The sequence below is a fragment of the Passer montanus genome, unplaced genomic scaffold, assembly GCF_014805655.1.
Source record: "Passer montanus isolate IOZ18808 unplaced genomic scaffold, ASM1480565v1 scaffold49, whole genome shotgun sequence".
In the NCBI taxonomy this organism is placed as follows: domain Eukaryota; kingdom Metazoa; phylum Chordata; class Aves; order Passeriformes; family Passeridae; genus Passer; species Passer montanus.
In genome coordinates this window covers 6,780,580-6,801,723 of record NW_024369818.1, presented here as the reverse complement: position 1 = coordinate 6,801,723, position 21,144 = coordinate 6,780,580, and the positions used below count along the sequence as shown (strand labels likewise).

The 21,144-nt window shown below is 41.1% G+C and overlaps 1 protein-coding gene across 1 annotated transcript; it reads left to right on the top strand.

Moving 5' to 3' along the window:
- Nucleotides 1–6: 6 nt before the first annotated feature.
- Nucleotides 7–16,591, top strand: HPRT1 (hypoxanthine phosphoribosyltransferase 1). The gene is made up of 9 exons (XM_039722606.1): nucleotides 7–80; nucleotides 2,013–2,119; nucleotides 3,566–3,749; nucleotides 7,687–7,752; nucleotides 8,375–8,392; nucleotides 10,658–10,740; nucleotides 13,127–13,173; nucleotides 14,993–15,069; nucleotides 15,661–16,591. Exons 1-9 carry the CDS (start codon nucleotides 54–56, stop codon nucleotides 15,706–15,708), a joined length of 657 nt encoding a protein of 218 aa, XP_039578540.1. The 5' UTR covers nucleotides 7–53; the 3' UTR covers nucleotides 15,709–16,591.
- The last annotated feature ends 4,553 nt before the right edge of the window (nucleotides 16,592–21,144 follow it).

The following is a 21,144-nucleotide window of genomic DNA, read 5'->3' as shown; positions in this document are numbered from 1 at the left end:
CCGCTGCCGCCGCTCCGAGCCGCCCGCAGCCGCCGCCGGCCGGGCCGCGCTCCATGGCGACCCCCAGCCCCTGCATCGTGGTGAGTGCGGGGGCTGCCGCCCGCGGGACGGGGGATGCTGGGCGCCGGGGCCGCCGTGCCCCGCCTGCCCCCCGGAATACGGTGATCCGTGAGGGAACGCGAGGGGTGGCGGCGTGGCGTGGCGTGGCGTGTGTTGTGTCGCGTCGTGTCGCGTCCCTGGGCGCCGGGAGCCGCCGCCCCGCGGAGTCACCTTGAGGGCAGCCCCGGCCTCGCGGCGCCGGGCCCGGGGTGTCCGTCCCTGCCCTCCCTGCCCCCGGCCGGGCGCGTCCCTTCCCGCAGCGGCCGCGGGAGCCTCGGGATGGGAACCGCGGGATCCCGAGCCCGAGGGCGGCGGGCAGAGCCGGCGCTGGCGCCTCCGGAGCGAAGGTGGAAGAACTTCCCCCGGCGCGGCACAACTTCCTATTCCTGTTGCTGTTCCCGGCGTGCGGAGGCTCTGGTCGGGAGAGCCCCACGTGTGTGAGCTGGGTCTGGTTCTGCAGGAGCAGCATCCTTGATATTTTTGTGTAATTGCCGCATCAGCTAAGGCTCTTAATGCTCATTTTTATTTCTAGTTTTAAAACAAGTGCCAGTGCTGATGAAGTGCGTGCGGTGTCTGATGGCCGAGAGCTGCGACGGCCGCGAGGTTGCGACAGTAAAACCCTGCAGTCCATAAAAAACCTGATAAAACCTGTAGGAAGGGCCCATTCCCTGCCAGATGCAGAACGGAAGGTTTAGTAGACACGCTGGATATAACGATGGGTCTGACCTGAGAAAAACCCCATGAGTTTTGGGAGGGACCTGCCTTATTTCTTAAAATAAGTCCCTGTGGACTGCAGGGACCATGAGCTCGAGCTGTGTGTGTGTAGCTCACACAGGGTCAGTTTTGGATGGGATAATGAAATTCCCCAGATGAAATACTCATTAAAGATTAATCAACAAAAACCCCATGTAAACAGTTGTTGAACCACTGGCCATATAAGTGTTTCCACAGGCACTGAAATAAGGTTTGAGTTCTGCAAGGGTACTAGTAACCAAACTGGATACTTAAAATGCCTGCCCTGGTGAACTGTTAGCACTAACCTTCTGTTTTCCCTCTGAAATTCTTTTTCACACGGTAGTGTTCAGCTACATAACCAGAGAGGGAAGTAATTAAAAAACGACATAATTTTCAAGCTGCAGCAGGGTTAGGGTTCAAGGAAGGCTCTGTTTGATGTAACAGTGTGCCCTGAACCTCAGCAGTGTTCAGTATCATTATGTATGTTTGCTAATCCCTTGTCCTAATTAATATGCACTCGCCAGTGTTGCAGGCTGTTTCATACAGGGAGTTTGCCCATGTGGAACAGGTTGCTGAAAGCTTTAATTTCAGATTCTGAATAATCTTGAACCTCTCCATTTTGCAAACTGTGGTCAGAGCAGAGTTGCTTCACAGCAGCATGACTTGTCATGCTCACGTAGCTCTCTCCTTGTCCTGCAAACTGGCTCGTGTGTTTTGTTGTGATCCAGTGTTGTGGAGATTTGGAAGGTGTCCATGTCAGAACCTCTGCTTGCTTAATTGCAGATGCAGGTTTTGCATTACACTAGGAAAATCAAAGGGGTTAAAAAGCTTGATTATTTTTGTAATGGAATATAGAGTTTCACTGAGGTGTAGTAACTTCAGTTTCCTGCTCTCCACTGGAAGAGAACGTTGCAGGACTTTCACACACTGCATTGCATAACATCTCACAATATTTCAAGTAACTCTTGTGAACTCTTAGATTACACTTTACTCTGTGTTCAGTGTGACTGGTGTTTTTAGAGAGGAGGAAGGTAAGGTGGTTCTGATGGGCATTGTGGGTTTGATAGGTTTTACTCATGGGTTTGATAGTTTTTACTGAATAAAGCAAAGGACTTGAAGTTTCTCAGCACAGACTTTCTCTAAGGCTTTGTAGAAATCTCACCTTGTTTCCTTTTCAGATTGGCGATGATGAACAAGGTTACGACCTGGATTTGTTCTGCATACCTAAACATTATGCAGATGATTTGGAAAAAGTCTATATTCCTCATGGGCTCATCATGGACAGGTTTGTTTGACTTCAGACAGTACATTGATTCCATGAAACTGGAATAAACATCTTCCAGTAATAATTTTGCTGCTTGGAGACTATCTGAAGGACAATTAATATCTTCTTTTTTTTTTTTGCTTTGGAGAGTTTGTACATTTGCAGTCATGTGATTCTTTGAAAATTAGTCATAATTCTCAAGCAGAATTTTGTAGCATGTAGCAACGTAGGACTTTCTTTCCAGTGTTTCTTTGATGTTTTACCTTCTTAAAATCTAACTAGAAGACGTTTTGTTGTGTCAGTTCAGTCTGAAAATATAGGCTCTTGAATTTCTATAAGATATTTATAAAGGTAAACTATTCACCACATAATTTTAGACTCTCTCTCTCCACCATATCATGTTGATATGGTGGAAAAATAATGTCCACCTTTCTCCTACCTTCTGAGAAAGACAATATCCTCTGCAAATATCAATCTGTCACTTCTGTGGTTTCTGAAATCTGTGATGTGCTATGCAAGTTTTATCTTGTCTGATCAGAAATGTGTTCACAAGCCTACAAGACATTTTCATTTTACTTTGGCTGAAAGTTGCTAATTTTTTTTTGTGAGATTGAACAACAAATTCAGTGAATTTAAGCCTTTTATGAGTGGTGCTGGATGGGTCTTCCAGGGGATCTTGTGACTAGGAATGCATTTAGATTTTCCATGGTTCTGTTTGACTAAACACAATGAACATCCCTATAAAAATTTATTTTTTAATATTAAAACTTTACACTGGAAGTCCATATAGAGGAAAAAATTGGACAAAGTACATGTCATTAAGGAATTGACGTAAAGTTTCTAATGGTTGGCTTTCTCTGAGAAACCTGCTGTCAGCTGGCACACAATAAATGCAGACCATGCTTTCTAAAATAAATGGCAAAATAAATTTAGAAACCATTATTGCAAAAAAACAGGGCAGCGTTCTCTTGCTCTGCCTTGCTGGTATTGTATTCTGCTTTCAGGACAAATTTCTGGCATTCTGATTTGGCAAATTAACATCAACTCTTCAGTTTACAATTTGAGTTTTCTTGCTCATCATCTGGTGAGGGCTGCTGCCTTTGGGGTTGTGTTTGCTTACATTGCTCTTTGCATGGAAGCTGAACCTGTGTTTGGAAGGAGAAAACACACCTTCATGTCTCTTATCTGACAGTGAAACAGTTTCAGGGTGTTCAGCTTTGCTTTGGCTGCCTGTGATGTAGGAAAACAAGTGCATTTGGCAGCGCTACTGTTGGATTAACCTTGAGAAGCAAAACTTTGCTGAGCAGTAAGGTGTAAAAGTGACCAAAGTGGTGGGCAAATATTTCCAGTCAAAACGTGTTTCCAGGTTTGCTGTGTGTGTTTGCTGCTGCTAGGAATATCAAACATTTCTGCTGTGATGGACAAGTGAAGTGTTATGACAGCTCACTCTTCCTTGGTTTTGTTTAGGACGGAGAGACTGGCACGAGAAATTATGAAGGGCATGGGAGGACACCACATTGTGGCACTCTGTGTACTCAAGGGTGGCTATAAATTTTTTGCTGATTTATTAGACTACATCAAAGCCCTGAACAGAAACAGTGACAAATCAATCCCCATGACAGTCGACTTCATTAGGTTGAAGAGTTATTGTGTAAGTATGCAGTACTGTGCAATTTTTAGCTAAGTTGACTACAGATTATTAACAGAGGTGGTTGAATATTGTTACTGCCCTAATATGCTAATATTAAACAAATAATTAAGGGAATTAAGAGTCACAAGCCAATTTACTCTTTCTCTACCTTATTATATAATGTGTTTTCTTTTAGACCTTGATATCTCCTCACCCCAGTGAAATCATTATCTGAGGAGAGGGACTCTTTACATGTCCTTTACTTGTTCAGCAATTTCCTCTCTGCCTTCTACCCCATCTCTAAAGCTGCAGGTCTAGACCAATGCAGAGAATTCTCCTGCAGCTGTTATTACAAAAATTTAATTCTGAGAGTTTTTATATGGCCCAGACATCATTCTTGGACAGGATGATTTGAAAGCTGCATAAATGGTTCCCTGTCTCATTTTTGTTCTGATGAACCAAACAATGAACAAAATTAGTTGTGTTTGATCATGAGGAAACACTAAATACATAAACCTAAATTTGTGATTAATAGCCTCTGAATATGGCATTACATTTTCAAGACAAGGCATAGGTTGCCTTGGGTTTAGATTTTTAGGGAAATAATTTCTTTAGATTCTGAACACAAGTATTCAACTTTGTTGGGAAACAGAGCATTCTGTAACACGAGTTAAGGTGTTTTTTAGGTTTTACAGAAGGAAGCATAGGGTTACGTTATGCAGGTCAGGGGAAGAAGCAGGTGTTTGTCAGCACAGTATGATTTCCAGCTTACTGACAGCCAAGTCTCATGTTTTGGGATTTCTGAAAGTTATTATTTTTTCCCTAAGACCATCTACAAGATGGAAATAATGACATTTTTTGTTTCAGTTTAAAGTGTTTGAATACATTGTTTCACAATGTTATGCTGTTTGTTCTGTATCAGCAGCTTTGCATTGAAGTCAGAGTTACTTCTCACAGCTGTAGACCACTCCCTATTCCAGCAGAAAAACAGAGATAACTAATTGAAAAAATCACTCTCATGTTATGTTTCATTAAACTGTGAAACTTAAGATGGAATTATTTACAGACTTGCTCTGGACTGTTGCAGAACTTGATAAATCCATGATTCCTCTCAAGCCCTCCATTAAAGTGTGATGACAAAGCCAAGAGCTGCGTGGGGCTTTGGTGCAGTCCCTGTGCAGGACAGGCAGCCCTGGCTGCCCGAGGCTCACACACAGAGCTGCCTGTGCAGGGGTTACCTGGACACCACACTCAGGTTTGCAGAGCACGAGGCACTAATTCACTTATGTGCTTTAATGAGAGTGCAGGGCTGGGCAGAAGGGCTCCTGCCAGCCTTTGGTTGTATCTCACAAGGTACTTTGTGCTTGTGCACTGTCTTAAAATCAGAGTCTGAGCCTCTTTTCTCCCCCAAAAGGGGAGGCTCCTGCCTGAAGTCCACTTCACCCCAAAGCCCCCACACACCCACATATTCTGCCTGTAAAAGCTGCAGAAAACTGAATGTCTCTATTACAGAATAGTAAGTTAAAAAATAGGAAATTATGACTTCCACCTGTTTTTTCATGGAGTGGAAATTGTGTATCTTCTGCTTTCTCCACTTAGGAACACTTCCAATAACTTGATTACCTTGTTTAAAGAATCAGTACAAAGACTACACCCTTCGTGCTCTCTACTTTCTAACTCAGAAAAAAATACTGGAGAAATAGTTTGGAACACCTGAAAAAGTCTCTGCTAAAAAGCAAGGCTGACTTTTAACTGGTGTCCTAGGCGTGCTTTGGTTAATTTCTTTACTATAGCTGTTTTTGTTTATTTCCCCTCAGAACTACAGTGCCTTGATATTAATAGGGGAGAGAGCAGCAAAGTAAGTTTCATGGAGATTACAATCCTGTTTTTACTACAGAAACAAGTGGATGAGGAGAAAAGCAGAGAAATGTAGACAGAAAGCTGTTGAAGTCAGACATTTTCCTTGAGGTGTTGGCTTGAGGGTTTTTGATTTTGTCAGCCAGTTCTATAAAATAATGTTTTCTTGTTCTGGATGAGTGGAGCTGCTATGTGATGCCTCCACTACACTATTCATGAGCATTTCTTTTCTGTAGACTCTCTTAGGTGGTTATTAATATCCAAATCTAGGTCCTTTAGATTGCATAATTTGATAGACTGGATAAGATTATCCTATCATGGACATGTATGTAACAGCTTGACTGGGTCTTCCATCAGTAATAGTGTCAGAGTGCTAAATCTGCTCTGTAGTTTTGATCTGTGCTTTGCTGCAGGAAGGGATCTGTGTTCAGTGGTGTGAAAATCATCACAAACTGTAATGGACAGTTGGAAGTGGAGCTTTCAGCTCTCTTGTTGCTGTCTCTGTATGTGATTACTGGATCATGCTGCCTGCCTTTACAGACTGGATAAAAGACGTTAAAAATATCCTGGTCGCATAAATGAAGCAGAATGGACTTTTGTAATGGTTCTGTAATTTATGTAATTGAAGTTCTGTTCTTGTTTCAAACTGATCATTTAATATTTACAAGCATATGGGGATTTTTTTGTGTTGCAATGCAAAATTCATACTGTACTGCACTCAAAACAATAGTATAAGAAAGCTGACATGATCAAGCTGTGATTAAACTTTACTTTTAACTCCAGTTTTCCAAGTCCTTACAGATGAATTTTAAGGATCTGGCAAGCTGTTAAGAAATTTTAAGATAGTGTTTGTGATCAGATCCAGCTCTCAGTATTCTTGACAAACAGTTTATTCTGTGTTACAAGAAGAACGAATGGCTTTTCACCAGTCTCCTGCATTTAAGCCTGGAAATGAGCAAATGTAGCTTGTGTCATCATGAAGGGCAGCCAGAAGTCAGTGGATGTGTTGCACTGTCACGGGTGAAATAGGGATTTTCAGTGGAGTATGTGGTACATTCTCATTGGGCTGGTCACAGCAGTATTCTGAAAGGTCTCTGCTAACCAAACCTTACAGCAGACACTGTAAGGAACTTAAAATGCCACTTTAAAAGGTGATCTTGGAGTTACTTGAGTCAGGAGTTACAGTCTTGTAAACCATTATTGTTTTCCAGCAGTGACAACAGGCAGTGAAAACAGATCTAAACAGTAAAACTCTGATGTGTGAAACCATGAAGCATTAAAGTCTTACCAGTACTGAACTTGGAAATAAGGCTCCTGAAGATAATTAAAACATTGCTTAATGATTAAACAAAGTTCTTGCCAGTGGAAATCTGGTTATAACCAATGTCAGAAATCTTTAACTGTTTTTTCACCCTTTCATTGCTCAGGAACTTGGCACCTGCATATGACATCTAATATGAACTGTGAGACACTGTCGAGGTTTAAAGTTGGTTGAGTGTTTTTAGCAGAATTTAGATTTACTGAAGCAAAATGCAGTGTAGTGATGGTGTACCTGTGTTGCTGTTCAATTGCATAAGAAGTAATTTGATTTGTTACCAATATTGGCTGTAAACTAAGCATAAGCTTTTCTGGCTATTTTTTGTAGCTTATTGTTCTAAATAGCAATCAGTGCCTTGTTTGCTGGCTATTCTTGTTATGATTGCCTATTCTTATTCAGAGTAAGACTTTCCAAAGCAATAAAGTTTAAAATGTAAATTACCAGCTATGCAGCATCCTGTAGCTTGGAAACCAGAAGAGTTTTTTGTCCTGTTTCTATATCTGTAAAGAATGCATACTAAGTCCTTGCTTTTTAGATACATATGTCTATATAATGGTCACAGATTATGTGTTGATGCAAATCTCTTGTCAAACAGTCTTTTATCTGAAATACTCTCTTTAAAGTTGGCCACTTGTAATTCCTTTGTTCATAGAGATGCTGTTGTTGCCATGCTTCTGAAAGCTTTAACATTTACTAGTTGTGTACGTCACAGTTTTGACATTTACTGCAAGAAGAACATCAGTTTATTCTTGTCATGCAAATGTTCACCCTCCTCTTTCTTAGAATGATCAGTCAACTGGAGATATCAAAGTCATTGGGGGAGATGACCTCTCAACCCTGACTGGAAAGGTGGGTACAGCTGTGTGTGTGTTTGTTCCACTGAAGGAGTGGTGGAATTCACACTGTTGAGATGTGTAAGGTGCAGCCCACGTCAGGAACACAGGTCCTCATGATAGGCAGTGACAAGAGGAGGATGTAAATTGGGAATCTGCTTTCTCCAGTGATTCTATGGAGATCATTGAGCCAGATGTCAGGGGTTAAAGCACCAGTGCTCCTGCTCTGTCAGAACACATCACTTCCCCTTCTCCTCACACACAGGTGATTTTTAAGACGTGTGTCAATGCAAAGGATGTAGGTATGACAGAATTGTACATGTCTCTGCAGGAGGACACTCTTCTCTAGAAGAATAGAAATTGTATAGACTCTGTTTTGATCTCTTTCACATATGTCTAGAATTTTCAAAGTGTGAATAATTCAAAGACTGTATCTAGCATGAGCTGTTGAGAAGAATCTCAGCTGTTATTAGAGCATCAGAAATGTTAAAGTACAAAGCAGTTGCTGTTACACATGTAAACATAGATAAATGGTGGTGCAAATATTTAAGTGTACTGAAAATGAGTTATGAAAATTAATAAGAAATTGTATATTGTCTAGATACTAATTGATTTGTTTTTCTTTTTCTTCCTACCAGAATGTTTTGATCGTAGAAGTAAGTATTATGTTTCACTTGGCAGTTCTAATGTGTGACAAGTAAAAGAGTTTAATAGAAGTTGTTCCTAAGCCAGAAAACCAGCCAGTTTCTGGTTTCAAGGTTTCCAGCTTCTGTTTTCAGGCCTGAATTTTGCAAGTGATCTCTGAATTTGAGCTAAGCTGTGTTTTGAATTCTCAAATTGCATTCAATTGCTACATTTAACCAGGAAAACATTCATCTAAAATGGTTTGTATTTTCTTGCAGTTTTCTGAGATTTTGTCAATTCTAAAATGTCTAATTTTCCCCTTTTTTTGTGTTTGGAAAAGTAGCCTGGAAAAAAAAAAAGTGATACTAAGCATGTTATTGTTCTGGGTTCATCCCAGCAAGTTAGGAAACTAAACTGCAGAGGTAGAAAGAGAGTCCTGGTGTGAGTATCCTAAAATACATGAAAAATAGATCTAAGCCCAGTGTCCCTGTGTGTAGTTTGTTTAGAGAATGGTGACATAGGGAATGCTAATTCTTAATTGGCATTTTGCAATTGCTGAATTCCCATTCCTCTCTTGTCATGGTTCTCTGGGTGATACCAGGTTTAGTACAGCTCAATCTGATTGTCTGGTAGGTGTTGTTGCTTAGTTCTTGCTTTCATACTCTGTCTTGATGAGCACCATTGCTAATGTGCAGCCAATGTCACTTTCCTTGAGTACAGTTGACAATTTCAGGATGGGGAAGCAGCAGTAGACAGGAAAAGCAGATGTGCAATCTAATAATGTGGTAAGGCTCCAAATGTGGAAATGGCATGTTTGTAAGCAAAGAAACAACTATGGCAACTGATGCATCAGCCAAAGGAAAGGATGTTTCCTCCCATAAAATGTGTTTCTATGTATTATTTTCCTAATTTGAGAAGGTTATATTATTCCACAGGAAGCACATGCAGTTCCAAAACTCCTACCAAAATAGTGTGTATACAGCAGTCATTGTGTGATCAGTGGTGTCCTTTGAAGTATATTTTGCTTCAGATAGACAGATGTGTTTAATTATGTATCTGCTCCATTTCAGATGACTGTAATCCCCAGATTAGGTTAGTTTCTTATTTGCTTAGTGAATCATCTGTCCAGTGACTCGTCTTACACAGTCAGATATGAACACTTACTGATCACCATTTTAACTGTCAAACGGTAAAATGCACATCTATTGTAAATTTAATGTCTTGAGTGCTAGGCTTTACTGCATCCCTTTAATATCCAAAAAAATTGTGTACAAAATGGAAATTTATCTCCAATAAACAGCTCAACACACAACAGAAAATCAGTAATAGGTTCTGCTTTTCTCTTAGAGCATGGGAGTAGCTGTTTATTTACCAACTTTGATTTTTAACTGTATACCTGTGCATCTTCAACTTCTCTGGAGTTTAATGATTAAAAGCATTGAGTGTTAATGGTAGTGCTGACAGGTGCTCTGTTGAGTTTGTTGTTTGATTTTTATTTTAATTAGGAGTCATAGGAAAATCAGCTGAAACCAGGATATTGCTGCTTCTTTGCTGTCTGCCTCCTTCACTTCAAATAGATTTGATTTTAGGCCAGGGCAGAGACTGTCCCTCTTAAAGATGGTGTGATTGTTTAGTGCAAATGAGGAGGCCATTTCTGATGCTTCAGTTTCAAGCCATGTATTCTCTTTTTATTTTCTGTTTATGTGTGCAGTGAATGGGATTAAAATGCCATGTCAGAATTTATTTTAGTATGTTTTAAACTTCAGAACTGCACTCAGACTTCCCTGTGCAATTTCTTCAGGTATTTCTTTGCTCTGTTAAGTGAATTGTACTCCTTTTCCTTTAACTGCAGTAATGGGTTGTTCTGCCTGTTTTCCCTTCTTGCTTTTCTTCCCGTTGAATACTCTGTAACTGAGCTCAACAGCAAAACTAACATTACTCTTATCATACTCAAATTAAACATTATCTCGTTGCTGCAAGGAGCACAAGCCATAAAATATCCAAAAGGAGCCAAGCAGGTCATTGCAGTAACTGCTTGTTCAGCAGCTGCTTCCAAAGCCATGGTTATCCACAACAATTAAGCACTCTTGTTAATGTGTGTGATCACTTTACCAGCGTGGTTGTGTAAGCCCAGTGCTGTGTTTCCTGCCACCTGGATTTGGTTGTGAGCATTTTTACAGGCTGTAGTTTGCCATGTTTTCATGCTGCTGTGGATGAGCAATTTCAGTGGTAGAAAGTTGAAAATGCTGTTCTGACTTGTTCAATATTCTGTTTTACATGAGTGTTTTTATTTTCAGGATATAATTGATACTGGTAAAACAATGAAAACGTTGCTGTCTCTACTTAAACAGTACAATCCAAAGATGGTGAAAGTAGCCAGGTAAATGTCTGATGATTATTTGTGCTGGTTTTCACATTAAGAAGGTTGAAAAAAAAGAAAAACCCAAACCAAGAAGTAAAAACAAACATAGAACACATTTCCATGGAAGAGAAACAGTAGGGAACTTTTCTGCAGGAGTCATATGGTATGTGATCTATTGAAGTCTCTAATGTTTAAACTCCTAAAGCACTTTTGCATACTGTAAGCATATCTATGTTCAGGATATTGGAAACACTGTTCTTTCCAGTCTTACTGCAGGAAGATTTCCTGTGCTTCAGAAGGGCATGACTTGTGCATGCCTGGAACACCTCTTGCCTATCATATTATGATAAGGTTTGTGGGCTTTTACCACTGAAGTCCAAGTATAGAAGTACCTAGAAGAGTTGAAATATTTTGGTCTTAAAAGAAATACCCTCTCAAGTTAATAGAGGTATTTTCAGCACAAATTTAGTTCATAAATGTAGACTTTAATTAGAAGGGGGAATAAGAAAAATGAGTAGTTGTCACTTACCTGTAATGCAGTGTCTCTCCAAAGATGTTTGTTTCTGCTGGCACTGTCTGCAGCTTCACTATACTGCACTAAAATGGAGGTTTTCTATTTTTCCTTCTTTAATTGTGGGGTTTAATTAGTTTGCACACTAACATGAGTAAGTGTGTGGTATCCATAGTGCAGCTGAGCTTTAGAGGTCATTCTGTGAGAGTCACCCAGCCATATGCTCTTCCAGGCTTTTCTCCTTAGTTACACCTTTAATCAATTTGTTTCAAAACATTTCATAATTAAATAACTTGCAACCAACAAGAAATATTGAGGATGATATTGTATTATTAACCAATATCAACATTCTTCCTACTTCTTTTTAAATTGCATCTGTTGTGCTGCTATGCTGTTGTGTATTTTTTAATAAAAGCATAATGATTGCTGGGGATTAGAGATAAAGCAGAGCTGGGTGTAATATCTAATCACTTGTGTTGCCATAACAATGTCAAAGCACTTGTTAGACTTACCAGAACAGCTCTTCTTGCTGATAATCTGGAGGTGACCTGCTGAAGGTGAGGCCATTGTGGATTTCTCCCTGGCCAGTTTTTAAATATGTGTCACTGAAAAGTGTTGTAACATTACAGTGTAAAATTAATATATAATATAGTATAATATAGCATAATATAATATAATATAATATAATAACCAATTTCCTGTATTTTAAACCTGTTGCAGTAATTTGGGTCTGCCCCAGGGAAAGACCTGACTAGGGAAATATGATCATTCTAGATAGTCTTATGTTCTAAGTTGCTTGACTTCTCTGTCTTATATCCATCTTCTTCTTTGCTATTTTTTTGATTGTTGTTTTATTGTTGATTGGGTTGGGATTTTTGAGGTTTTTTTTCTTTGGTTTGGTTTGGGTTTTTTTTTAGGTTTCTATTTATTTTCCTCCTGACAATTAAGTAGTTGTAGTAGGGAGATGTGAACTAATGCCAGCACTATTTTGGGGTTTCTTTGATCAAATTCTACACCAATTCTCAAAAATTAGGTCTCCCAATTAGAAGTTTCAGAAACTAAAATCAAAACTATGACTGTGGCAAATGAAGCCACATCTTGAGGGTGATCAGGAGGGAAGGGCTCTGTGCTTAGTGAACAGAGTTAGGCTGGTCCTGTTTGCATTCAGCCATCTACCACCTTTTCTTTTCCTCCCTAAGTCTCTGTTTCTCAGGCAGACAAGTGTCAGACCTGTGGGATTGTCTTGTAAGAGGCAGAAGTGCTCTGCTGAATAATGAGCAAATCAAACTAAGTTACCAGGGCATTTCTCTACCACAGTACCCCCAACTCTGTATCTCCGTGCTTTTTACCCTTCTGACCATTCATTCTGATCATCAGAATCAATTACATTTTCTTTATGGGGGTAATTAACACTTCCAGTGAAAAGCAGTTAAGGACAAGTTGTGCAACTGCAGTTGAGGTCACGTTCAAGCAGCTAAACTTTTCCTTCATAAAACTTAGGCTTTCATTGGGCTTTTTTTCTTGGGCCACATCCCAGATTGTTGCCTCTTTACCTACAAGGTAAATTGCACCTGAAGTTCCTAACATACATAAAATCCCACTATGTGACTTCTCACAGTGAAAATCCATCCAGATCAGTGTCTCCCAGCCTTTTCCTTGCAGACCTGGTAGTCAGCCTTTAGGCTGTGAACCATTCATGATTCTAGGAGGTTTTGATTTTGTCATTATGGTCTTTTGTACCTGCAAGTAAAGTAATGGTTTAAAATATGTGTAATTATGCTGTCAGTTATGCACACTTAGGCTTAACTCAGCTTCTCTGTCATCAAAACAGTCTCATGTATTTGTACATGGTGCTTTTGCCTGTTTCAGTTGTACATTAATTTTATTTGACAGTTTGTTGGTGAAAAGAACTCCTCGAAGTGTGGGATACCGGCCGGACTGTAAGTGACTTTTGACAACCACTTTTCAGTATTAAAAGTATGTCTCTGTATTGTGTACCTTTTGCTCAAAGTCCAATGATGTTCCAAACAGCTTTTCACTAATTATTCTTGATAAAGTTAGCTTTTATTTAGGTAATTTAAATATTTGGAATATATTTTGAGACAGTTAATCAGGATTTGTAACATTTGCAACTTTTTATTATATTGAAAATCAAACTTTGATATTTTGGTCTAGGTTATACCTTGTCATGTGCAAATTCTCTCAATTTGCATGTAGTCAAATGCTTCAGTCAGTGGAGTCTGCTGGATTCACCTTTTGACACTTTTGGGAGTGATTTGTGTGCCTTAGCCTAGCTACCTCCTGCCATTTGGCTGTCCCCAGGAATGTGGGAGGACCACATGGGGTAGCAGGTCTGATAAAAGTGTTAAAATGTCTAAATTGGCACTGGTTTTGTCTGGGCATCTGAATTACTCCCTTCTTGTCCCCTCCTGTCTGTCCCAAGAGTGTTTGTGAAGGAACAGCATCCACAGCAGGCAGTGGAGGGAGTGACAGCTCCTCCTGCTTTGGGCAGGGCTGTGTGTTTTAACTGTGTTCCACAGGCTAAATTCCTGTTCCATTCATGATGGAAGTGAGGAGAATTGAGCAACAGAATCGCATCCTCCTCCTTTCCAAGTTTATACAATGCTCTGTAAGTGAAGCTTTTCATACCTCAAGGCTTCACTGAGGTGCTCCCCTCATTCAAGGACACCCCTCATTCCTGGGATCTCATTATAGGCTTAGCTGGGCTAATGGTGCCTTTGGAGCATCTTGCAGCAGATGACTTGTTCTGCCATCTGTCCCCAGAGACAACCTGTCAGAGCAGGACATGTGAGCTCTGAAGGAGGCAACAAGGCAGAAATGGCTGGGCCTCTATTTTATCCCTGTTTTGTGAGGCCCAGTAAGTGCTAAACATCACCTTAGTTTTTCTAAAAGTGCCCACAGCCTTTTATTTGAATTGCACAGTTTATCTCCCTGCTTTCCTCATTGTAGCCAGGAAGAGAAAAAAGACACAGCTTTCCTGCTCAGGAGTCTTTCATTTTAGCACAAGGGGGAAAAGCCCTTTGGAAATTCTATATTTTAGATAATTTAATTTTTTGGGGTCATTTTATAGTGTGTGTAGACAGGGTGGACTAGTCCTGCCTGACAAAGTGTCCTGCTAGAGCTGTTCAGCCAGTCTGGAATGGCTGATGTCCTCTTTTTAGACAGACTTTTTGGGAGATAAAAATCACAACCAAACACAAAAAACACCAACAAACCAAAGCCAAAAGCAAACCCAAAGCAGCCAACCCACACTGTTTGGTTTCTGAAACCTGCAACTGACCCTTCCTGCAGCCCTGTCTGGAGTGCAGGTAGTGCTGGGAGGGGCACTCGTGCTGTGCTCACAAATCTGCTGCTGCTGCACTGGCAGGAAGTGCCAGGAAGGATTGGCACTTCTGCACTTATTTGCAAAGTCAGAAGACATTTTCAAGGAATTTTACATTCCCATAATAATATCCTGTCAGGAAATTTAAGAGCTTCCATTCATTTCTTGCAGACTAGCACCAGGCAGCTGTGTGGGACCCAATAAATGCATCTCTTTAATCTCCTTTAGTTGATAAATCAACAAAGTAAGTTAAAATTGTAAAATAGCTGAAATATTAATCTCAGGGTACTTGAGTGGAAGAAATAAAATAAATTACAATCTATATCTATAAAATTCCATATCGTCTCTGTAAAAAGATCTAGTGAGCTCTAGGAAGTTCCTTTTCTAACACTCTGGTGACTTATGGTCTTTTTCAGTTGTTGGATTTGAAGTGCCAGACAAATTTGTCGTGGGATACGCCCTAGATTACAATGAATACTTCAGAGATTTGAACGTAAGTAATTTTTCCCGTATGTTTTTCTCCATTTAAAACTGGGGAGGAGGAAGGAAGGGAAATCTCCTTACATCATTCTCCCTGCTCTTTAAATCATGCCTCATATTCCAGTGATGAGAACAAAGCCTGAGAGCAGCAGGGCAGCGTTTGGAAGTCTGATGAAACTAAAAAAATTATTTTGCTGCATGCAGAGTGGAGGCTGCACAACTGTCAGCTTTGAAATAATGTGTGAAGTTTCTTGTCTCACCAGATGTCTGCAGCAAATAAGTGCATTTGCTCAGAGTTAAAGAAGAGAGACCTGGGAGGAAGTTAAGAAGGGTTCACATTTTGTTATTTTTATCATTAACTCTTCATCTGGGTCTCACCAGACCCAGCAGACATTGGGTGGGACAATTAGGAGAAAAGAAGGCAATGTGGAGATTTGGGGACCAAAAAAGGGCTAAGTTTTTCTGCATAAACAGTGTCAGAAGATTCTTCCTCCTGAAGTGTGTACAGCACACTTGTGTTGCTTTCAGAAGCTTGTTATTGATGTCAAACCTTGGTCTCTTAGGTCACTTTCCTAACAGGAGCTTTTATTTTATTTTGTTTCAGCATATCTGTGTGATCAGCGAGACGGGGAAGCAGAAGTACAAAGCATGAAAGCAGAGTTCCAGTGACAACAGAGCTTTGAAATGTTTTGTTTACTGAGTCCTATCTTTCACAGGCTTCAGCTCTGGTACACCAGCTACACTTGTAGAATGCCCCAGCCCCGTTGCCATATGCTTACTGTAATTTATTGCATGTACAACATACGAGCTCGTCTTGTTCATTTATATTTTAGAAATGTAAACACTTAGTGCGGTTCTGCACTCCTTATTTTGATTTGCACTACGACTCTACCGACTATCGCTGCCCCTGGTTGGGTTGTGCTGTTTGTGAGCTCCAGAGTCTAACTCTTGCAGTGGTAAATTGCTTAAACCTCATCAACCCAGAACTGAAATAGTTCAAGTACTGTAAATGTAAAGCATTTTATGATAGGGAAGTCTATTAGTAATATTTTTAAAATCTGTAATTTAAGTTTTATATTTTAATGCACAGATGTGATTGTGATTAATGGATAGTTGCACCTTTGGGTGGTAATAAAGCATGAGGAGCAGCCAGTTACAGTATCTGTAATCTCCAAGGGGCTCATCCAAATCTCCTGGAGTTGCCTTATTGCTGTAAAGGAAGTCTGGGTGAAAAGTGTGGTTTTTCTCTTTTCTTTTTGTTAAAGATGGAATGACAAAACAGAATGTTTAAAATCTAGTTTTAGTTGAGCTGCCTATTTCTGTTAGATTTTTTTCTTTAAAAATATCCATCAGTCTGTGGAATTGCCTTTTAAATTTAAACAATTTTAATATATTTGTGGGGAAAAAAGAAGTATTGTAATGTTTACTTTATAAGATCTACAAAGCAAAGTACTTTAAATAAAGGCTGTCTCTTTAAAATAAGCCCCACACATCTATCCCATTCATTCTGTATATTAAAGTGCTCTTGAAATTTTCTTCTCAATAGTATTTTTCATAAGTGCTTCTGACAGTGAAGGCAGACTCTACATTTGTTACCTTTGTAGAGCTTTTGGTTAATGTAATCCTGTCTAAGAGAAGGTGATAAAAGTGCTGTGGGAAGATATTGAAACAATTGCATGTTCTCCAACCAAACCAGATTCCAGAGAGAGCAGCTGAAGCAACAGTCCTTTGTTCTGTCTTGGCAAAAATGAAGAGTAGAGGTTCTGTGTCCATTAAATATATCCATGTGGGGGAAAAAAACACAAAAAACCACAACCATTTTATAAGTAATCATTTTGATTTGTTTCATTAGCACTTCTGTTCATGTGGAGCCCAATTCTGAACACGGCAGCCCAGCTCACACCTGTGTTTGTGCTGTGCTTTTTGGTTCTTGTACATCTGCATGTGGATTCTCCCACCACATCCTTGGATTTAATGCTGCTCAGTGCCTAATACACAGTGGAGTTTTTGAAATACTCTGTTTTGAAAGATTTTTCTCTGGTTTGGAAGTTTGAGTCTGTACTTTTCCAAGAACTGCACACTACTGCCCATGCATGGCCTGCTCAGTTACAGCTGGCCTAAAATTAATGATGTTAATAGCAGGCCTAAAATATGAATTCACACAATGTAATGCACATCAAATGACCACATTTTTGGGTGATCTATTTCTAAATTAGAATTCTCTTTAACAATATTAGAACACTGATCAAAATTATACTGTAGGTTATTCTTTCAAACAGCTTTTGTTCCAATGCACTACAAAGTCAGATTGTATTTCTGAATTTGTCCTAAATCACCTTTGTGTATCTGCCTGTTCAAGAACTTGTGACTTGTTGCAAAAATATGCAGTGCATCTGCAAGAAGAGGAAATACTCAGTCTCCTGAAAGGTTTGCCAGACATGGTTAAGACAATTACTCACACGATGTGATTTGGGAAAGACGGGGGGGCTCAGTCAGTCATAACAAGGGATTTATCTTTCAAACTGTGCTGGAGCGGGGAATTCCTGGTCTGCTGGGGCCAGGGGTTGGAATTGCAGGGACTCTGTGGTCACAGGAGAGGTTTGGGAAGATGCTGTTGAGCCACAGTGGCCCCAGGAGTGCTGCAGCAGCACAGGTCTGCCTCCTACCACACCACCTGTGTCTGATGGAAAAGGTCTACACTGAAAATCCCACTGAATGTTCCCACATTTCAGGTGCTGTGGAGCAGACACAGAGGTTTTTTCACCTCACACAGGTGCTTGTCGGGTCAAGTTCATCACCACAGAGAGATTCCTTATTCAAAAGCTTTTGTTGGTCAGAAAATTATTTAGATGAAAGGCTACTCCCTCTCTTGCCAGAATAGTTCTATCTACTGCAGCCTTTCACAGCAGCTGAGTGTGCACAACAGGAAGATAAATCCTCACTTGAAAAACGTTGAAACTGCAATTGTTAGTTTTTGTTTGGTAATTTTGGTTAAAAGACTGGGGGTTTAGTCACATCTTTGCAAGCTAAACACCAGCTTTATACAACCCAGACATATATTGTTAAAGCATTATGAAAGCACAGAGGAGTGTCTTGTATTTGAACATTTTTATGTGCCATTTGAAATTCATTATAGTTCCACATTTTATGAATCACAAATGTATGCTGGAAAAATAATTTCGAATATTTATAGGCTTTGCTACACTGTCTCTCCCTGTGACATCTGGCATTTCTGTACATTTTGGTAGCTGAGACACAAAATGTGATGAAAAGTCTCTCTGTGAACTGAGCTGGCACTTCACTTGGGGCTTTTTTTTTTTTCCCAATCCTGGTTTTGAAAACTGAGTTAAATAAGGATCTTCGAGCTGCCTTGTAATTGTATACCCTGACTGATTAAATGGGGGTGTTTCATTGTTTATTATGCTGCAACACTCCTGTCAAGCACGCACTAATCCAGCAGTGAGGAGCTGGCAGTGCTTACAGGGAGCTGGTCATTAAAGCACTGTCTGCCCTGCCCAACTGCCTTTAATTCCTGTGCAGGTTGCACCTTGCAAGATCAGATCTCCACTCTTGGCAAGACCTTTATAAGCTGAGACACCACTGTGCTCTGGTTTTTAATTTTCTTTTTTTTTTTTTTTTAATTGTTATAGTATTTAATTACCCAAGCAGATGTAGTTTGTTGAATATTCTGATGGGGAAAACACTTCCCAGCTCTGTAAAGGTGCCAGTACCCAGTAAGCTCATGGTACTGCACACACCAAGGTGAAGAGGGTAGGGCTGGAAAAGCACAAAGATTCAGCACAATCTAAGAACTGGCTGTGAGGATTTTCATCCCTAGAGAAGCTGAGAGAGGGATCATGCTGGTGACTGCAGGGTGTGTGTTGGGGACACATTTGAGTGGCTGCAAATGCCTCCTGTGTGTGGGCTCTGCTCCAGTAAACACCAAGTGATGATTTGAAACTTCATCTTGGAAGGTGGAAATCCTTGTGGAACCAGGTAGGAGAAACAGGCCAGTGATGGTGAATAAATCAAGGTGCAGGAAGAGGCTGGTGTTTATCTAACAATCATTATTAGTGGCATCTTTATTTTGTCCCCACTGTAACCAGAAAGGGAACCAGCCCTCGAGTGTCTCCTGCACCTCTCCAGGTGAACTCTAGCAAATCATGGTTCCTGTAAGATCCAGCTTTGGGCATTAGGGATGTGTGAGGGCATTCCCAGTCTGTGCCCTGTCACAAGTTGTGATTCCCCTCCCCAGCCCTTCACAATCAGGGGAATACCCCAGTAGTTACTGTCTGTCTGTATAGACAAGGAATCAGCTATTTCCAGCTCCAGCCCCAGCTCTGCTTTTGGTGCCGGATTTACAACCCTGAAATCTCAGCAGCACCTGTGGGAATGCTACAGGATGTTTTTTTCAGAAGACTTAGGCAAAATGTGTTCTCCCACGATACTCTGCTACCCGTGGCAGTGAAATAACCCTGCTTAGTTCGCCTGTTCCAGCCCCGCGTGTCCGCATGGATTGTGCCCGAGGGAAGGGGTGAGGATGGCGGGGTGGGGCTGGGCTCGCCCCGGAGCCCCCGGCCCGCAGGGAATTCCGCCTGGGAGCTCGGCAGAGCACGAGGGGCTGGCCTGGCTGTCCCTGGCAGGTTGGAGCGGGATAAAACCCTTCTCCCCGGGAAGTGCCAGAGCAGCGATGCTGATGCTTCGCTTGCCTGTTTCCCATCTGAGGAACTGGGACGTGACTAAGCCAACCCCAAGGCAGGGAGGAGCAGGGAAATGTGGTGTCTGTGCGTGTGTGTGAGAGAGAGAGCTTCGAAATGTTTATTGATGTGCCTTTAGCAGATTTTTCCTCCCGTGTTTCTTTTCATGACAATTTTTAGTCCTCCATTCACAAAACGTAAAACACCCTGTAGCAATCAGAGAATACAAAATAAAGGTAGAAATATCTTCTGTGGTGTGAACTCCTTAACTTGAAATTAGAAAACCACCCTGTGCTTTCTAGTACAGCATAATCACAGCTCCCTTCTTGCTGAGCTGCATCTTCCACACCTCCAGTCCCCTCCCGGCCATCAGACCTTACCTGGCAGTCCTGCACACTCAATTTCTTTATTTTCAGAAGCTATTTTCTCACACACACTACATGGTATGACAACTTACCCTAGACAGTTTATAAATGAATATATGCTCTGCTTGAATCACAGTTTGAGTAACCTTCAGTATCCTGAACAGCCACAAGGATGGGTTTATGTGAGATATTGTGGAGAGCAACGTCTTACACTTTGCTTCAGAAAATAAAATACTTCAATTTGTGGTTTTTTTCCATTTGGTGAGTGTGTTGCCAGGAACCACTGTGGCATCAGGGTGTCAGAGCCATCATTTGCACTGGTCATCATTGTCACTTTAGCAAACCCTCACGGGGGAGGTGAGCTGGCTTCTGTTTGCCATGTGGCTGATACCTGCCACATCTCATTTAACCCAGGACTTTTTTCTTTGTGCAGCTTTGTGCTGGGGGCAGCTGCACAGCTGGGTACCCAGCCAGGGTCTCCTACCCTGCAAAGAGAGAGTGAGACACGTGAAAGGTTTCTGTGGTGCAAAGAGCAAGACCTGAAGTCACTCACAGCAGGCACTGGGAGCTGCTGTGGTGCAAGCACTGCACAAACACCTGCCAAAGGCAGTGCTGGCTCCCAGCACGCTGCATGTGAGCTGAGGGAAAGCAAATGAGGTGGGTGGGCAAGAAGTGCAAGAAAAGCAAGACAGTGCTGGATACCACAATGAGCTGGCAGCCTTTGCCAAGAATTCCTTCTGCATCAAAGGAGGTGAAGAGGAAAAGGCTGAAGGTAGATAAGGAGGCTTTTTGGGTTGCTTTTCCAGTGTTTACAGGAATCTGCAACACCTCCTTTGGCTCCCACACCTCTAATGGAGGTACCTGGTACTGTGGGCAGAGCAACATAACCTCAGTCTTAGTACATGGGAGAGTTTTGGTCTGGGGGAAATTTAAAAAAAAAAAAAAAGATTAGTGTAGAAACGTGTGAATTAGAGACTTGTTCAATGATGATCTCCTAAGCCCAGCAGCCATGCAGCAGTGTGATGA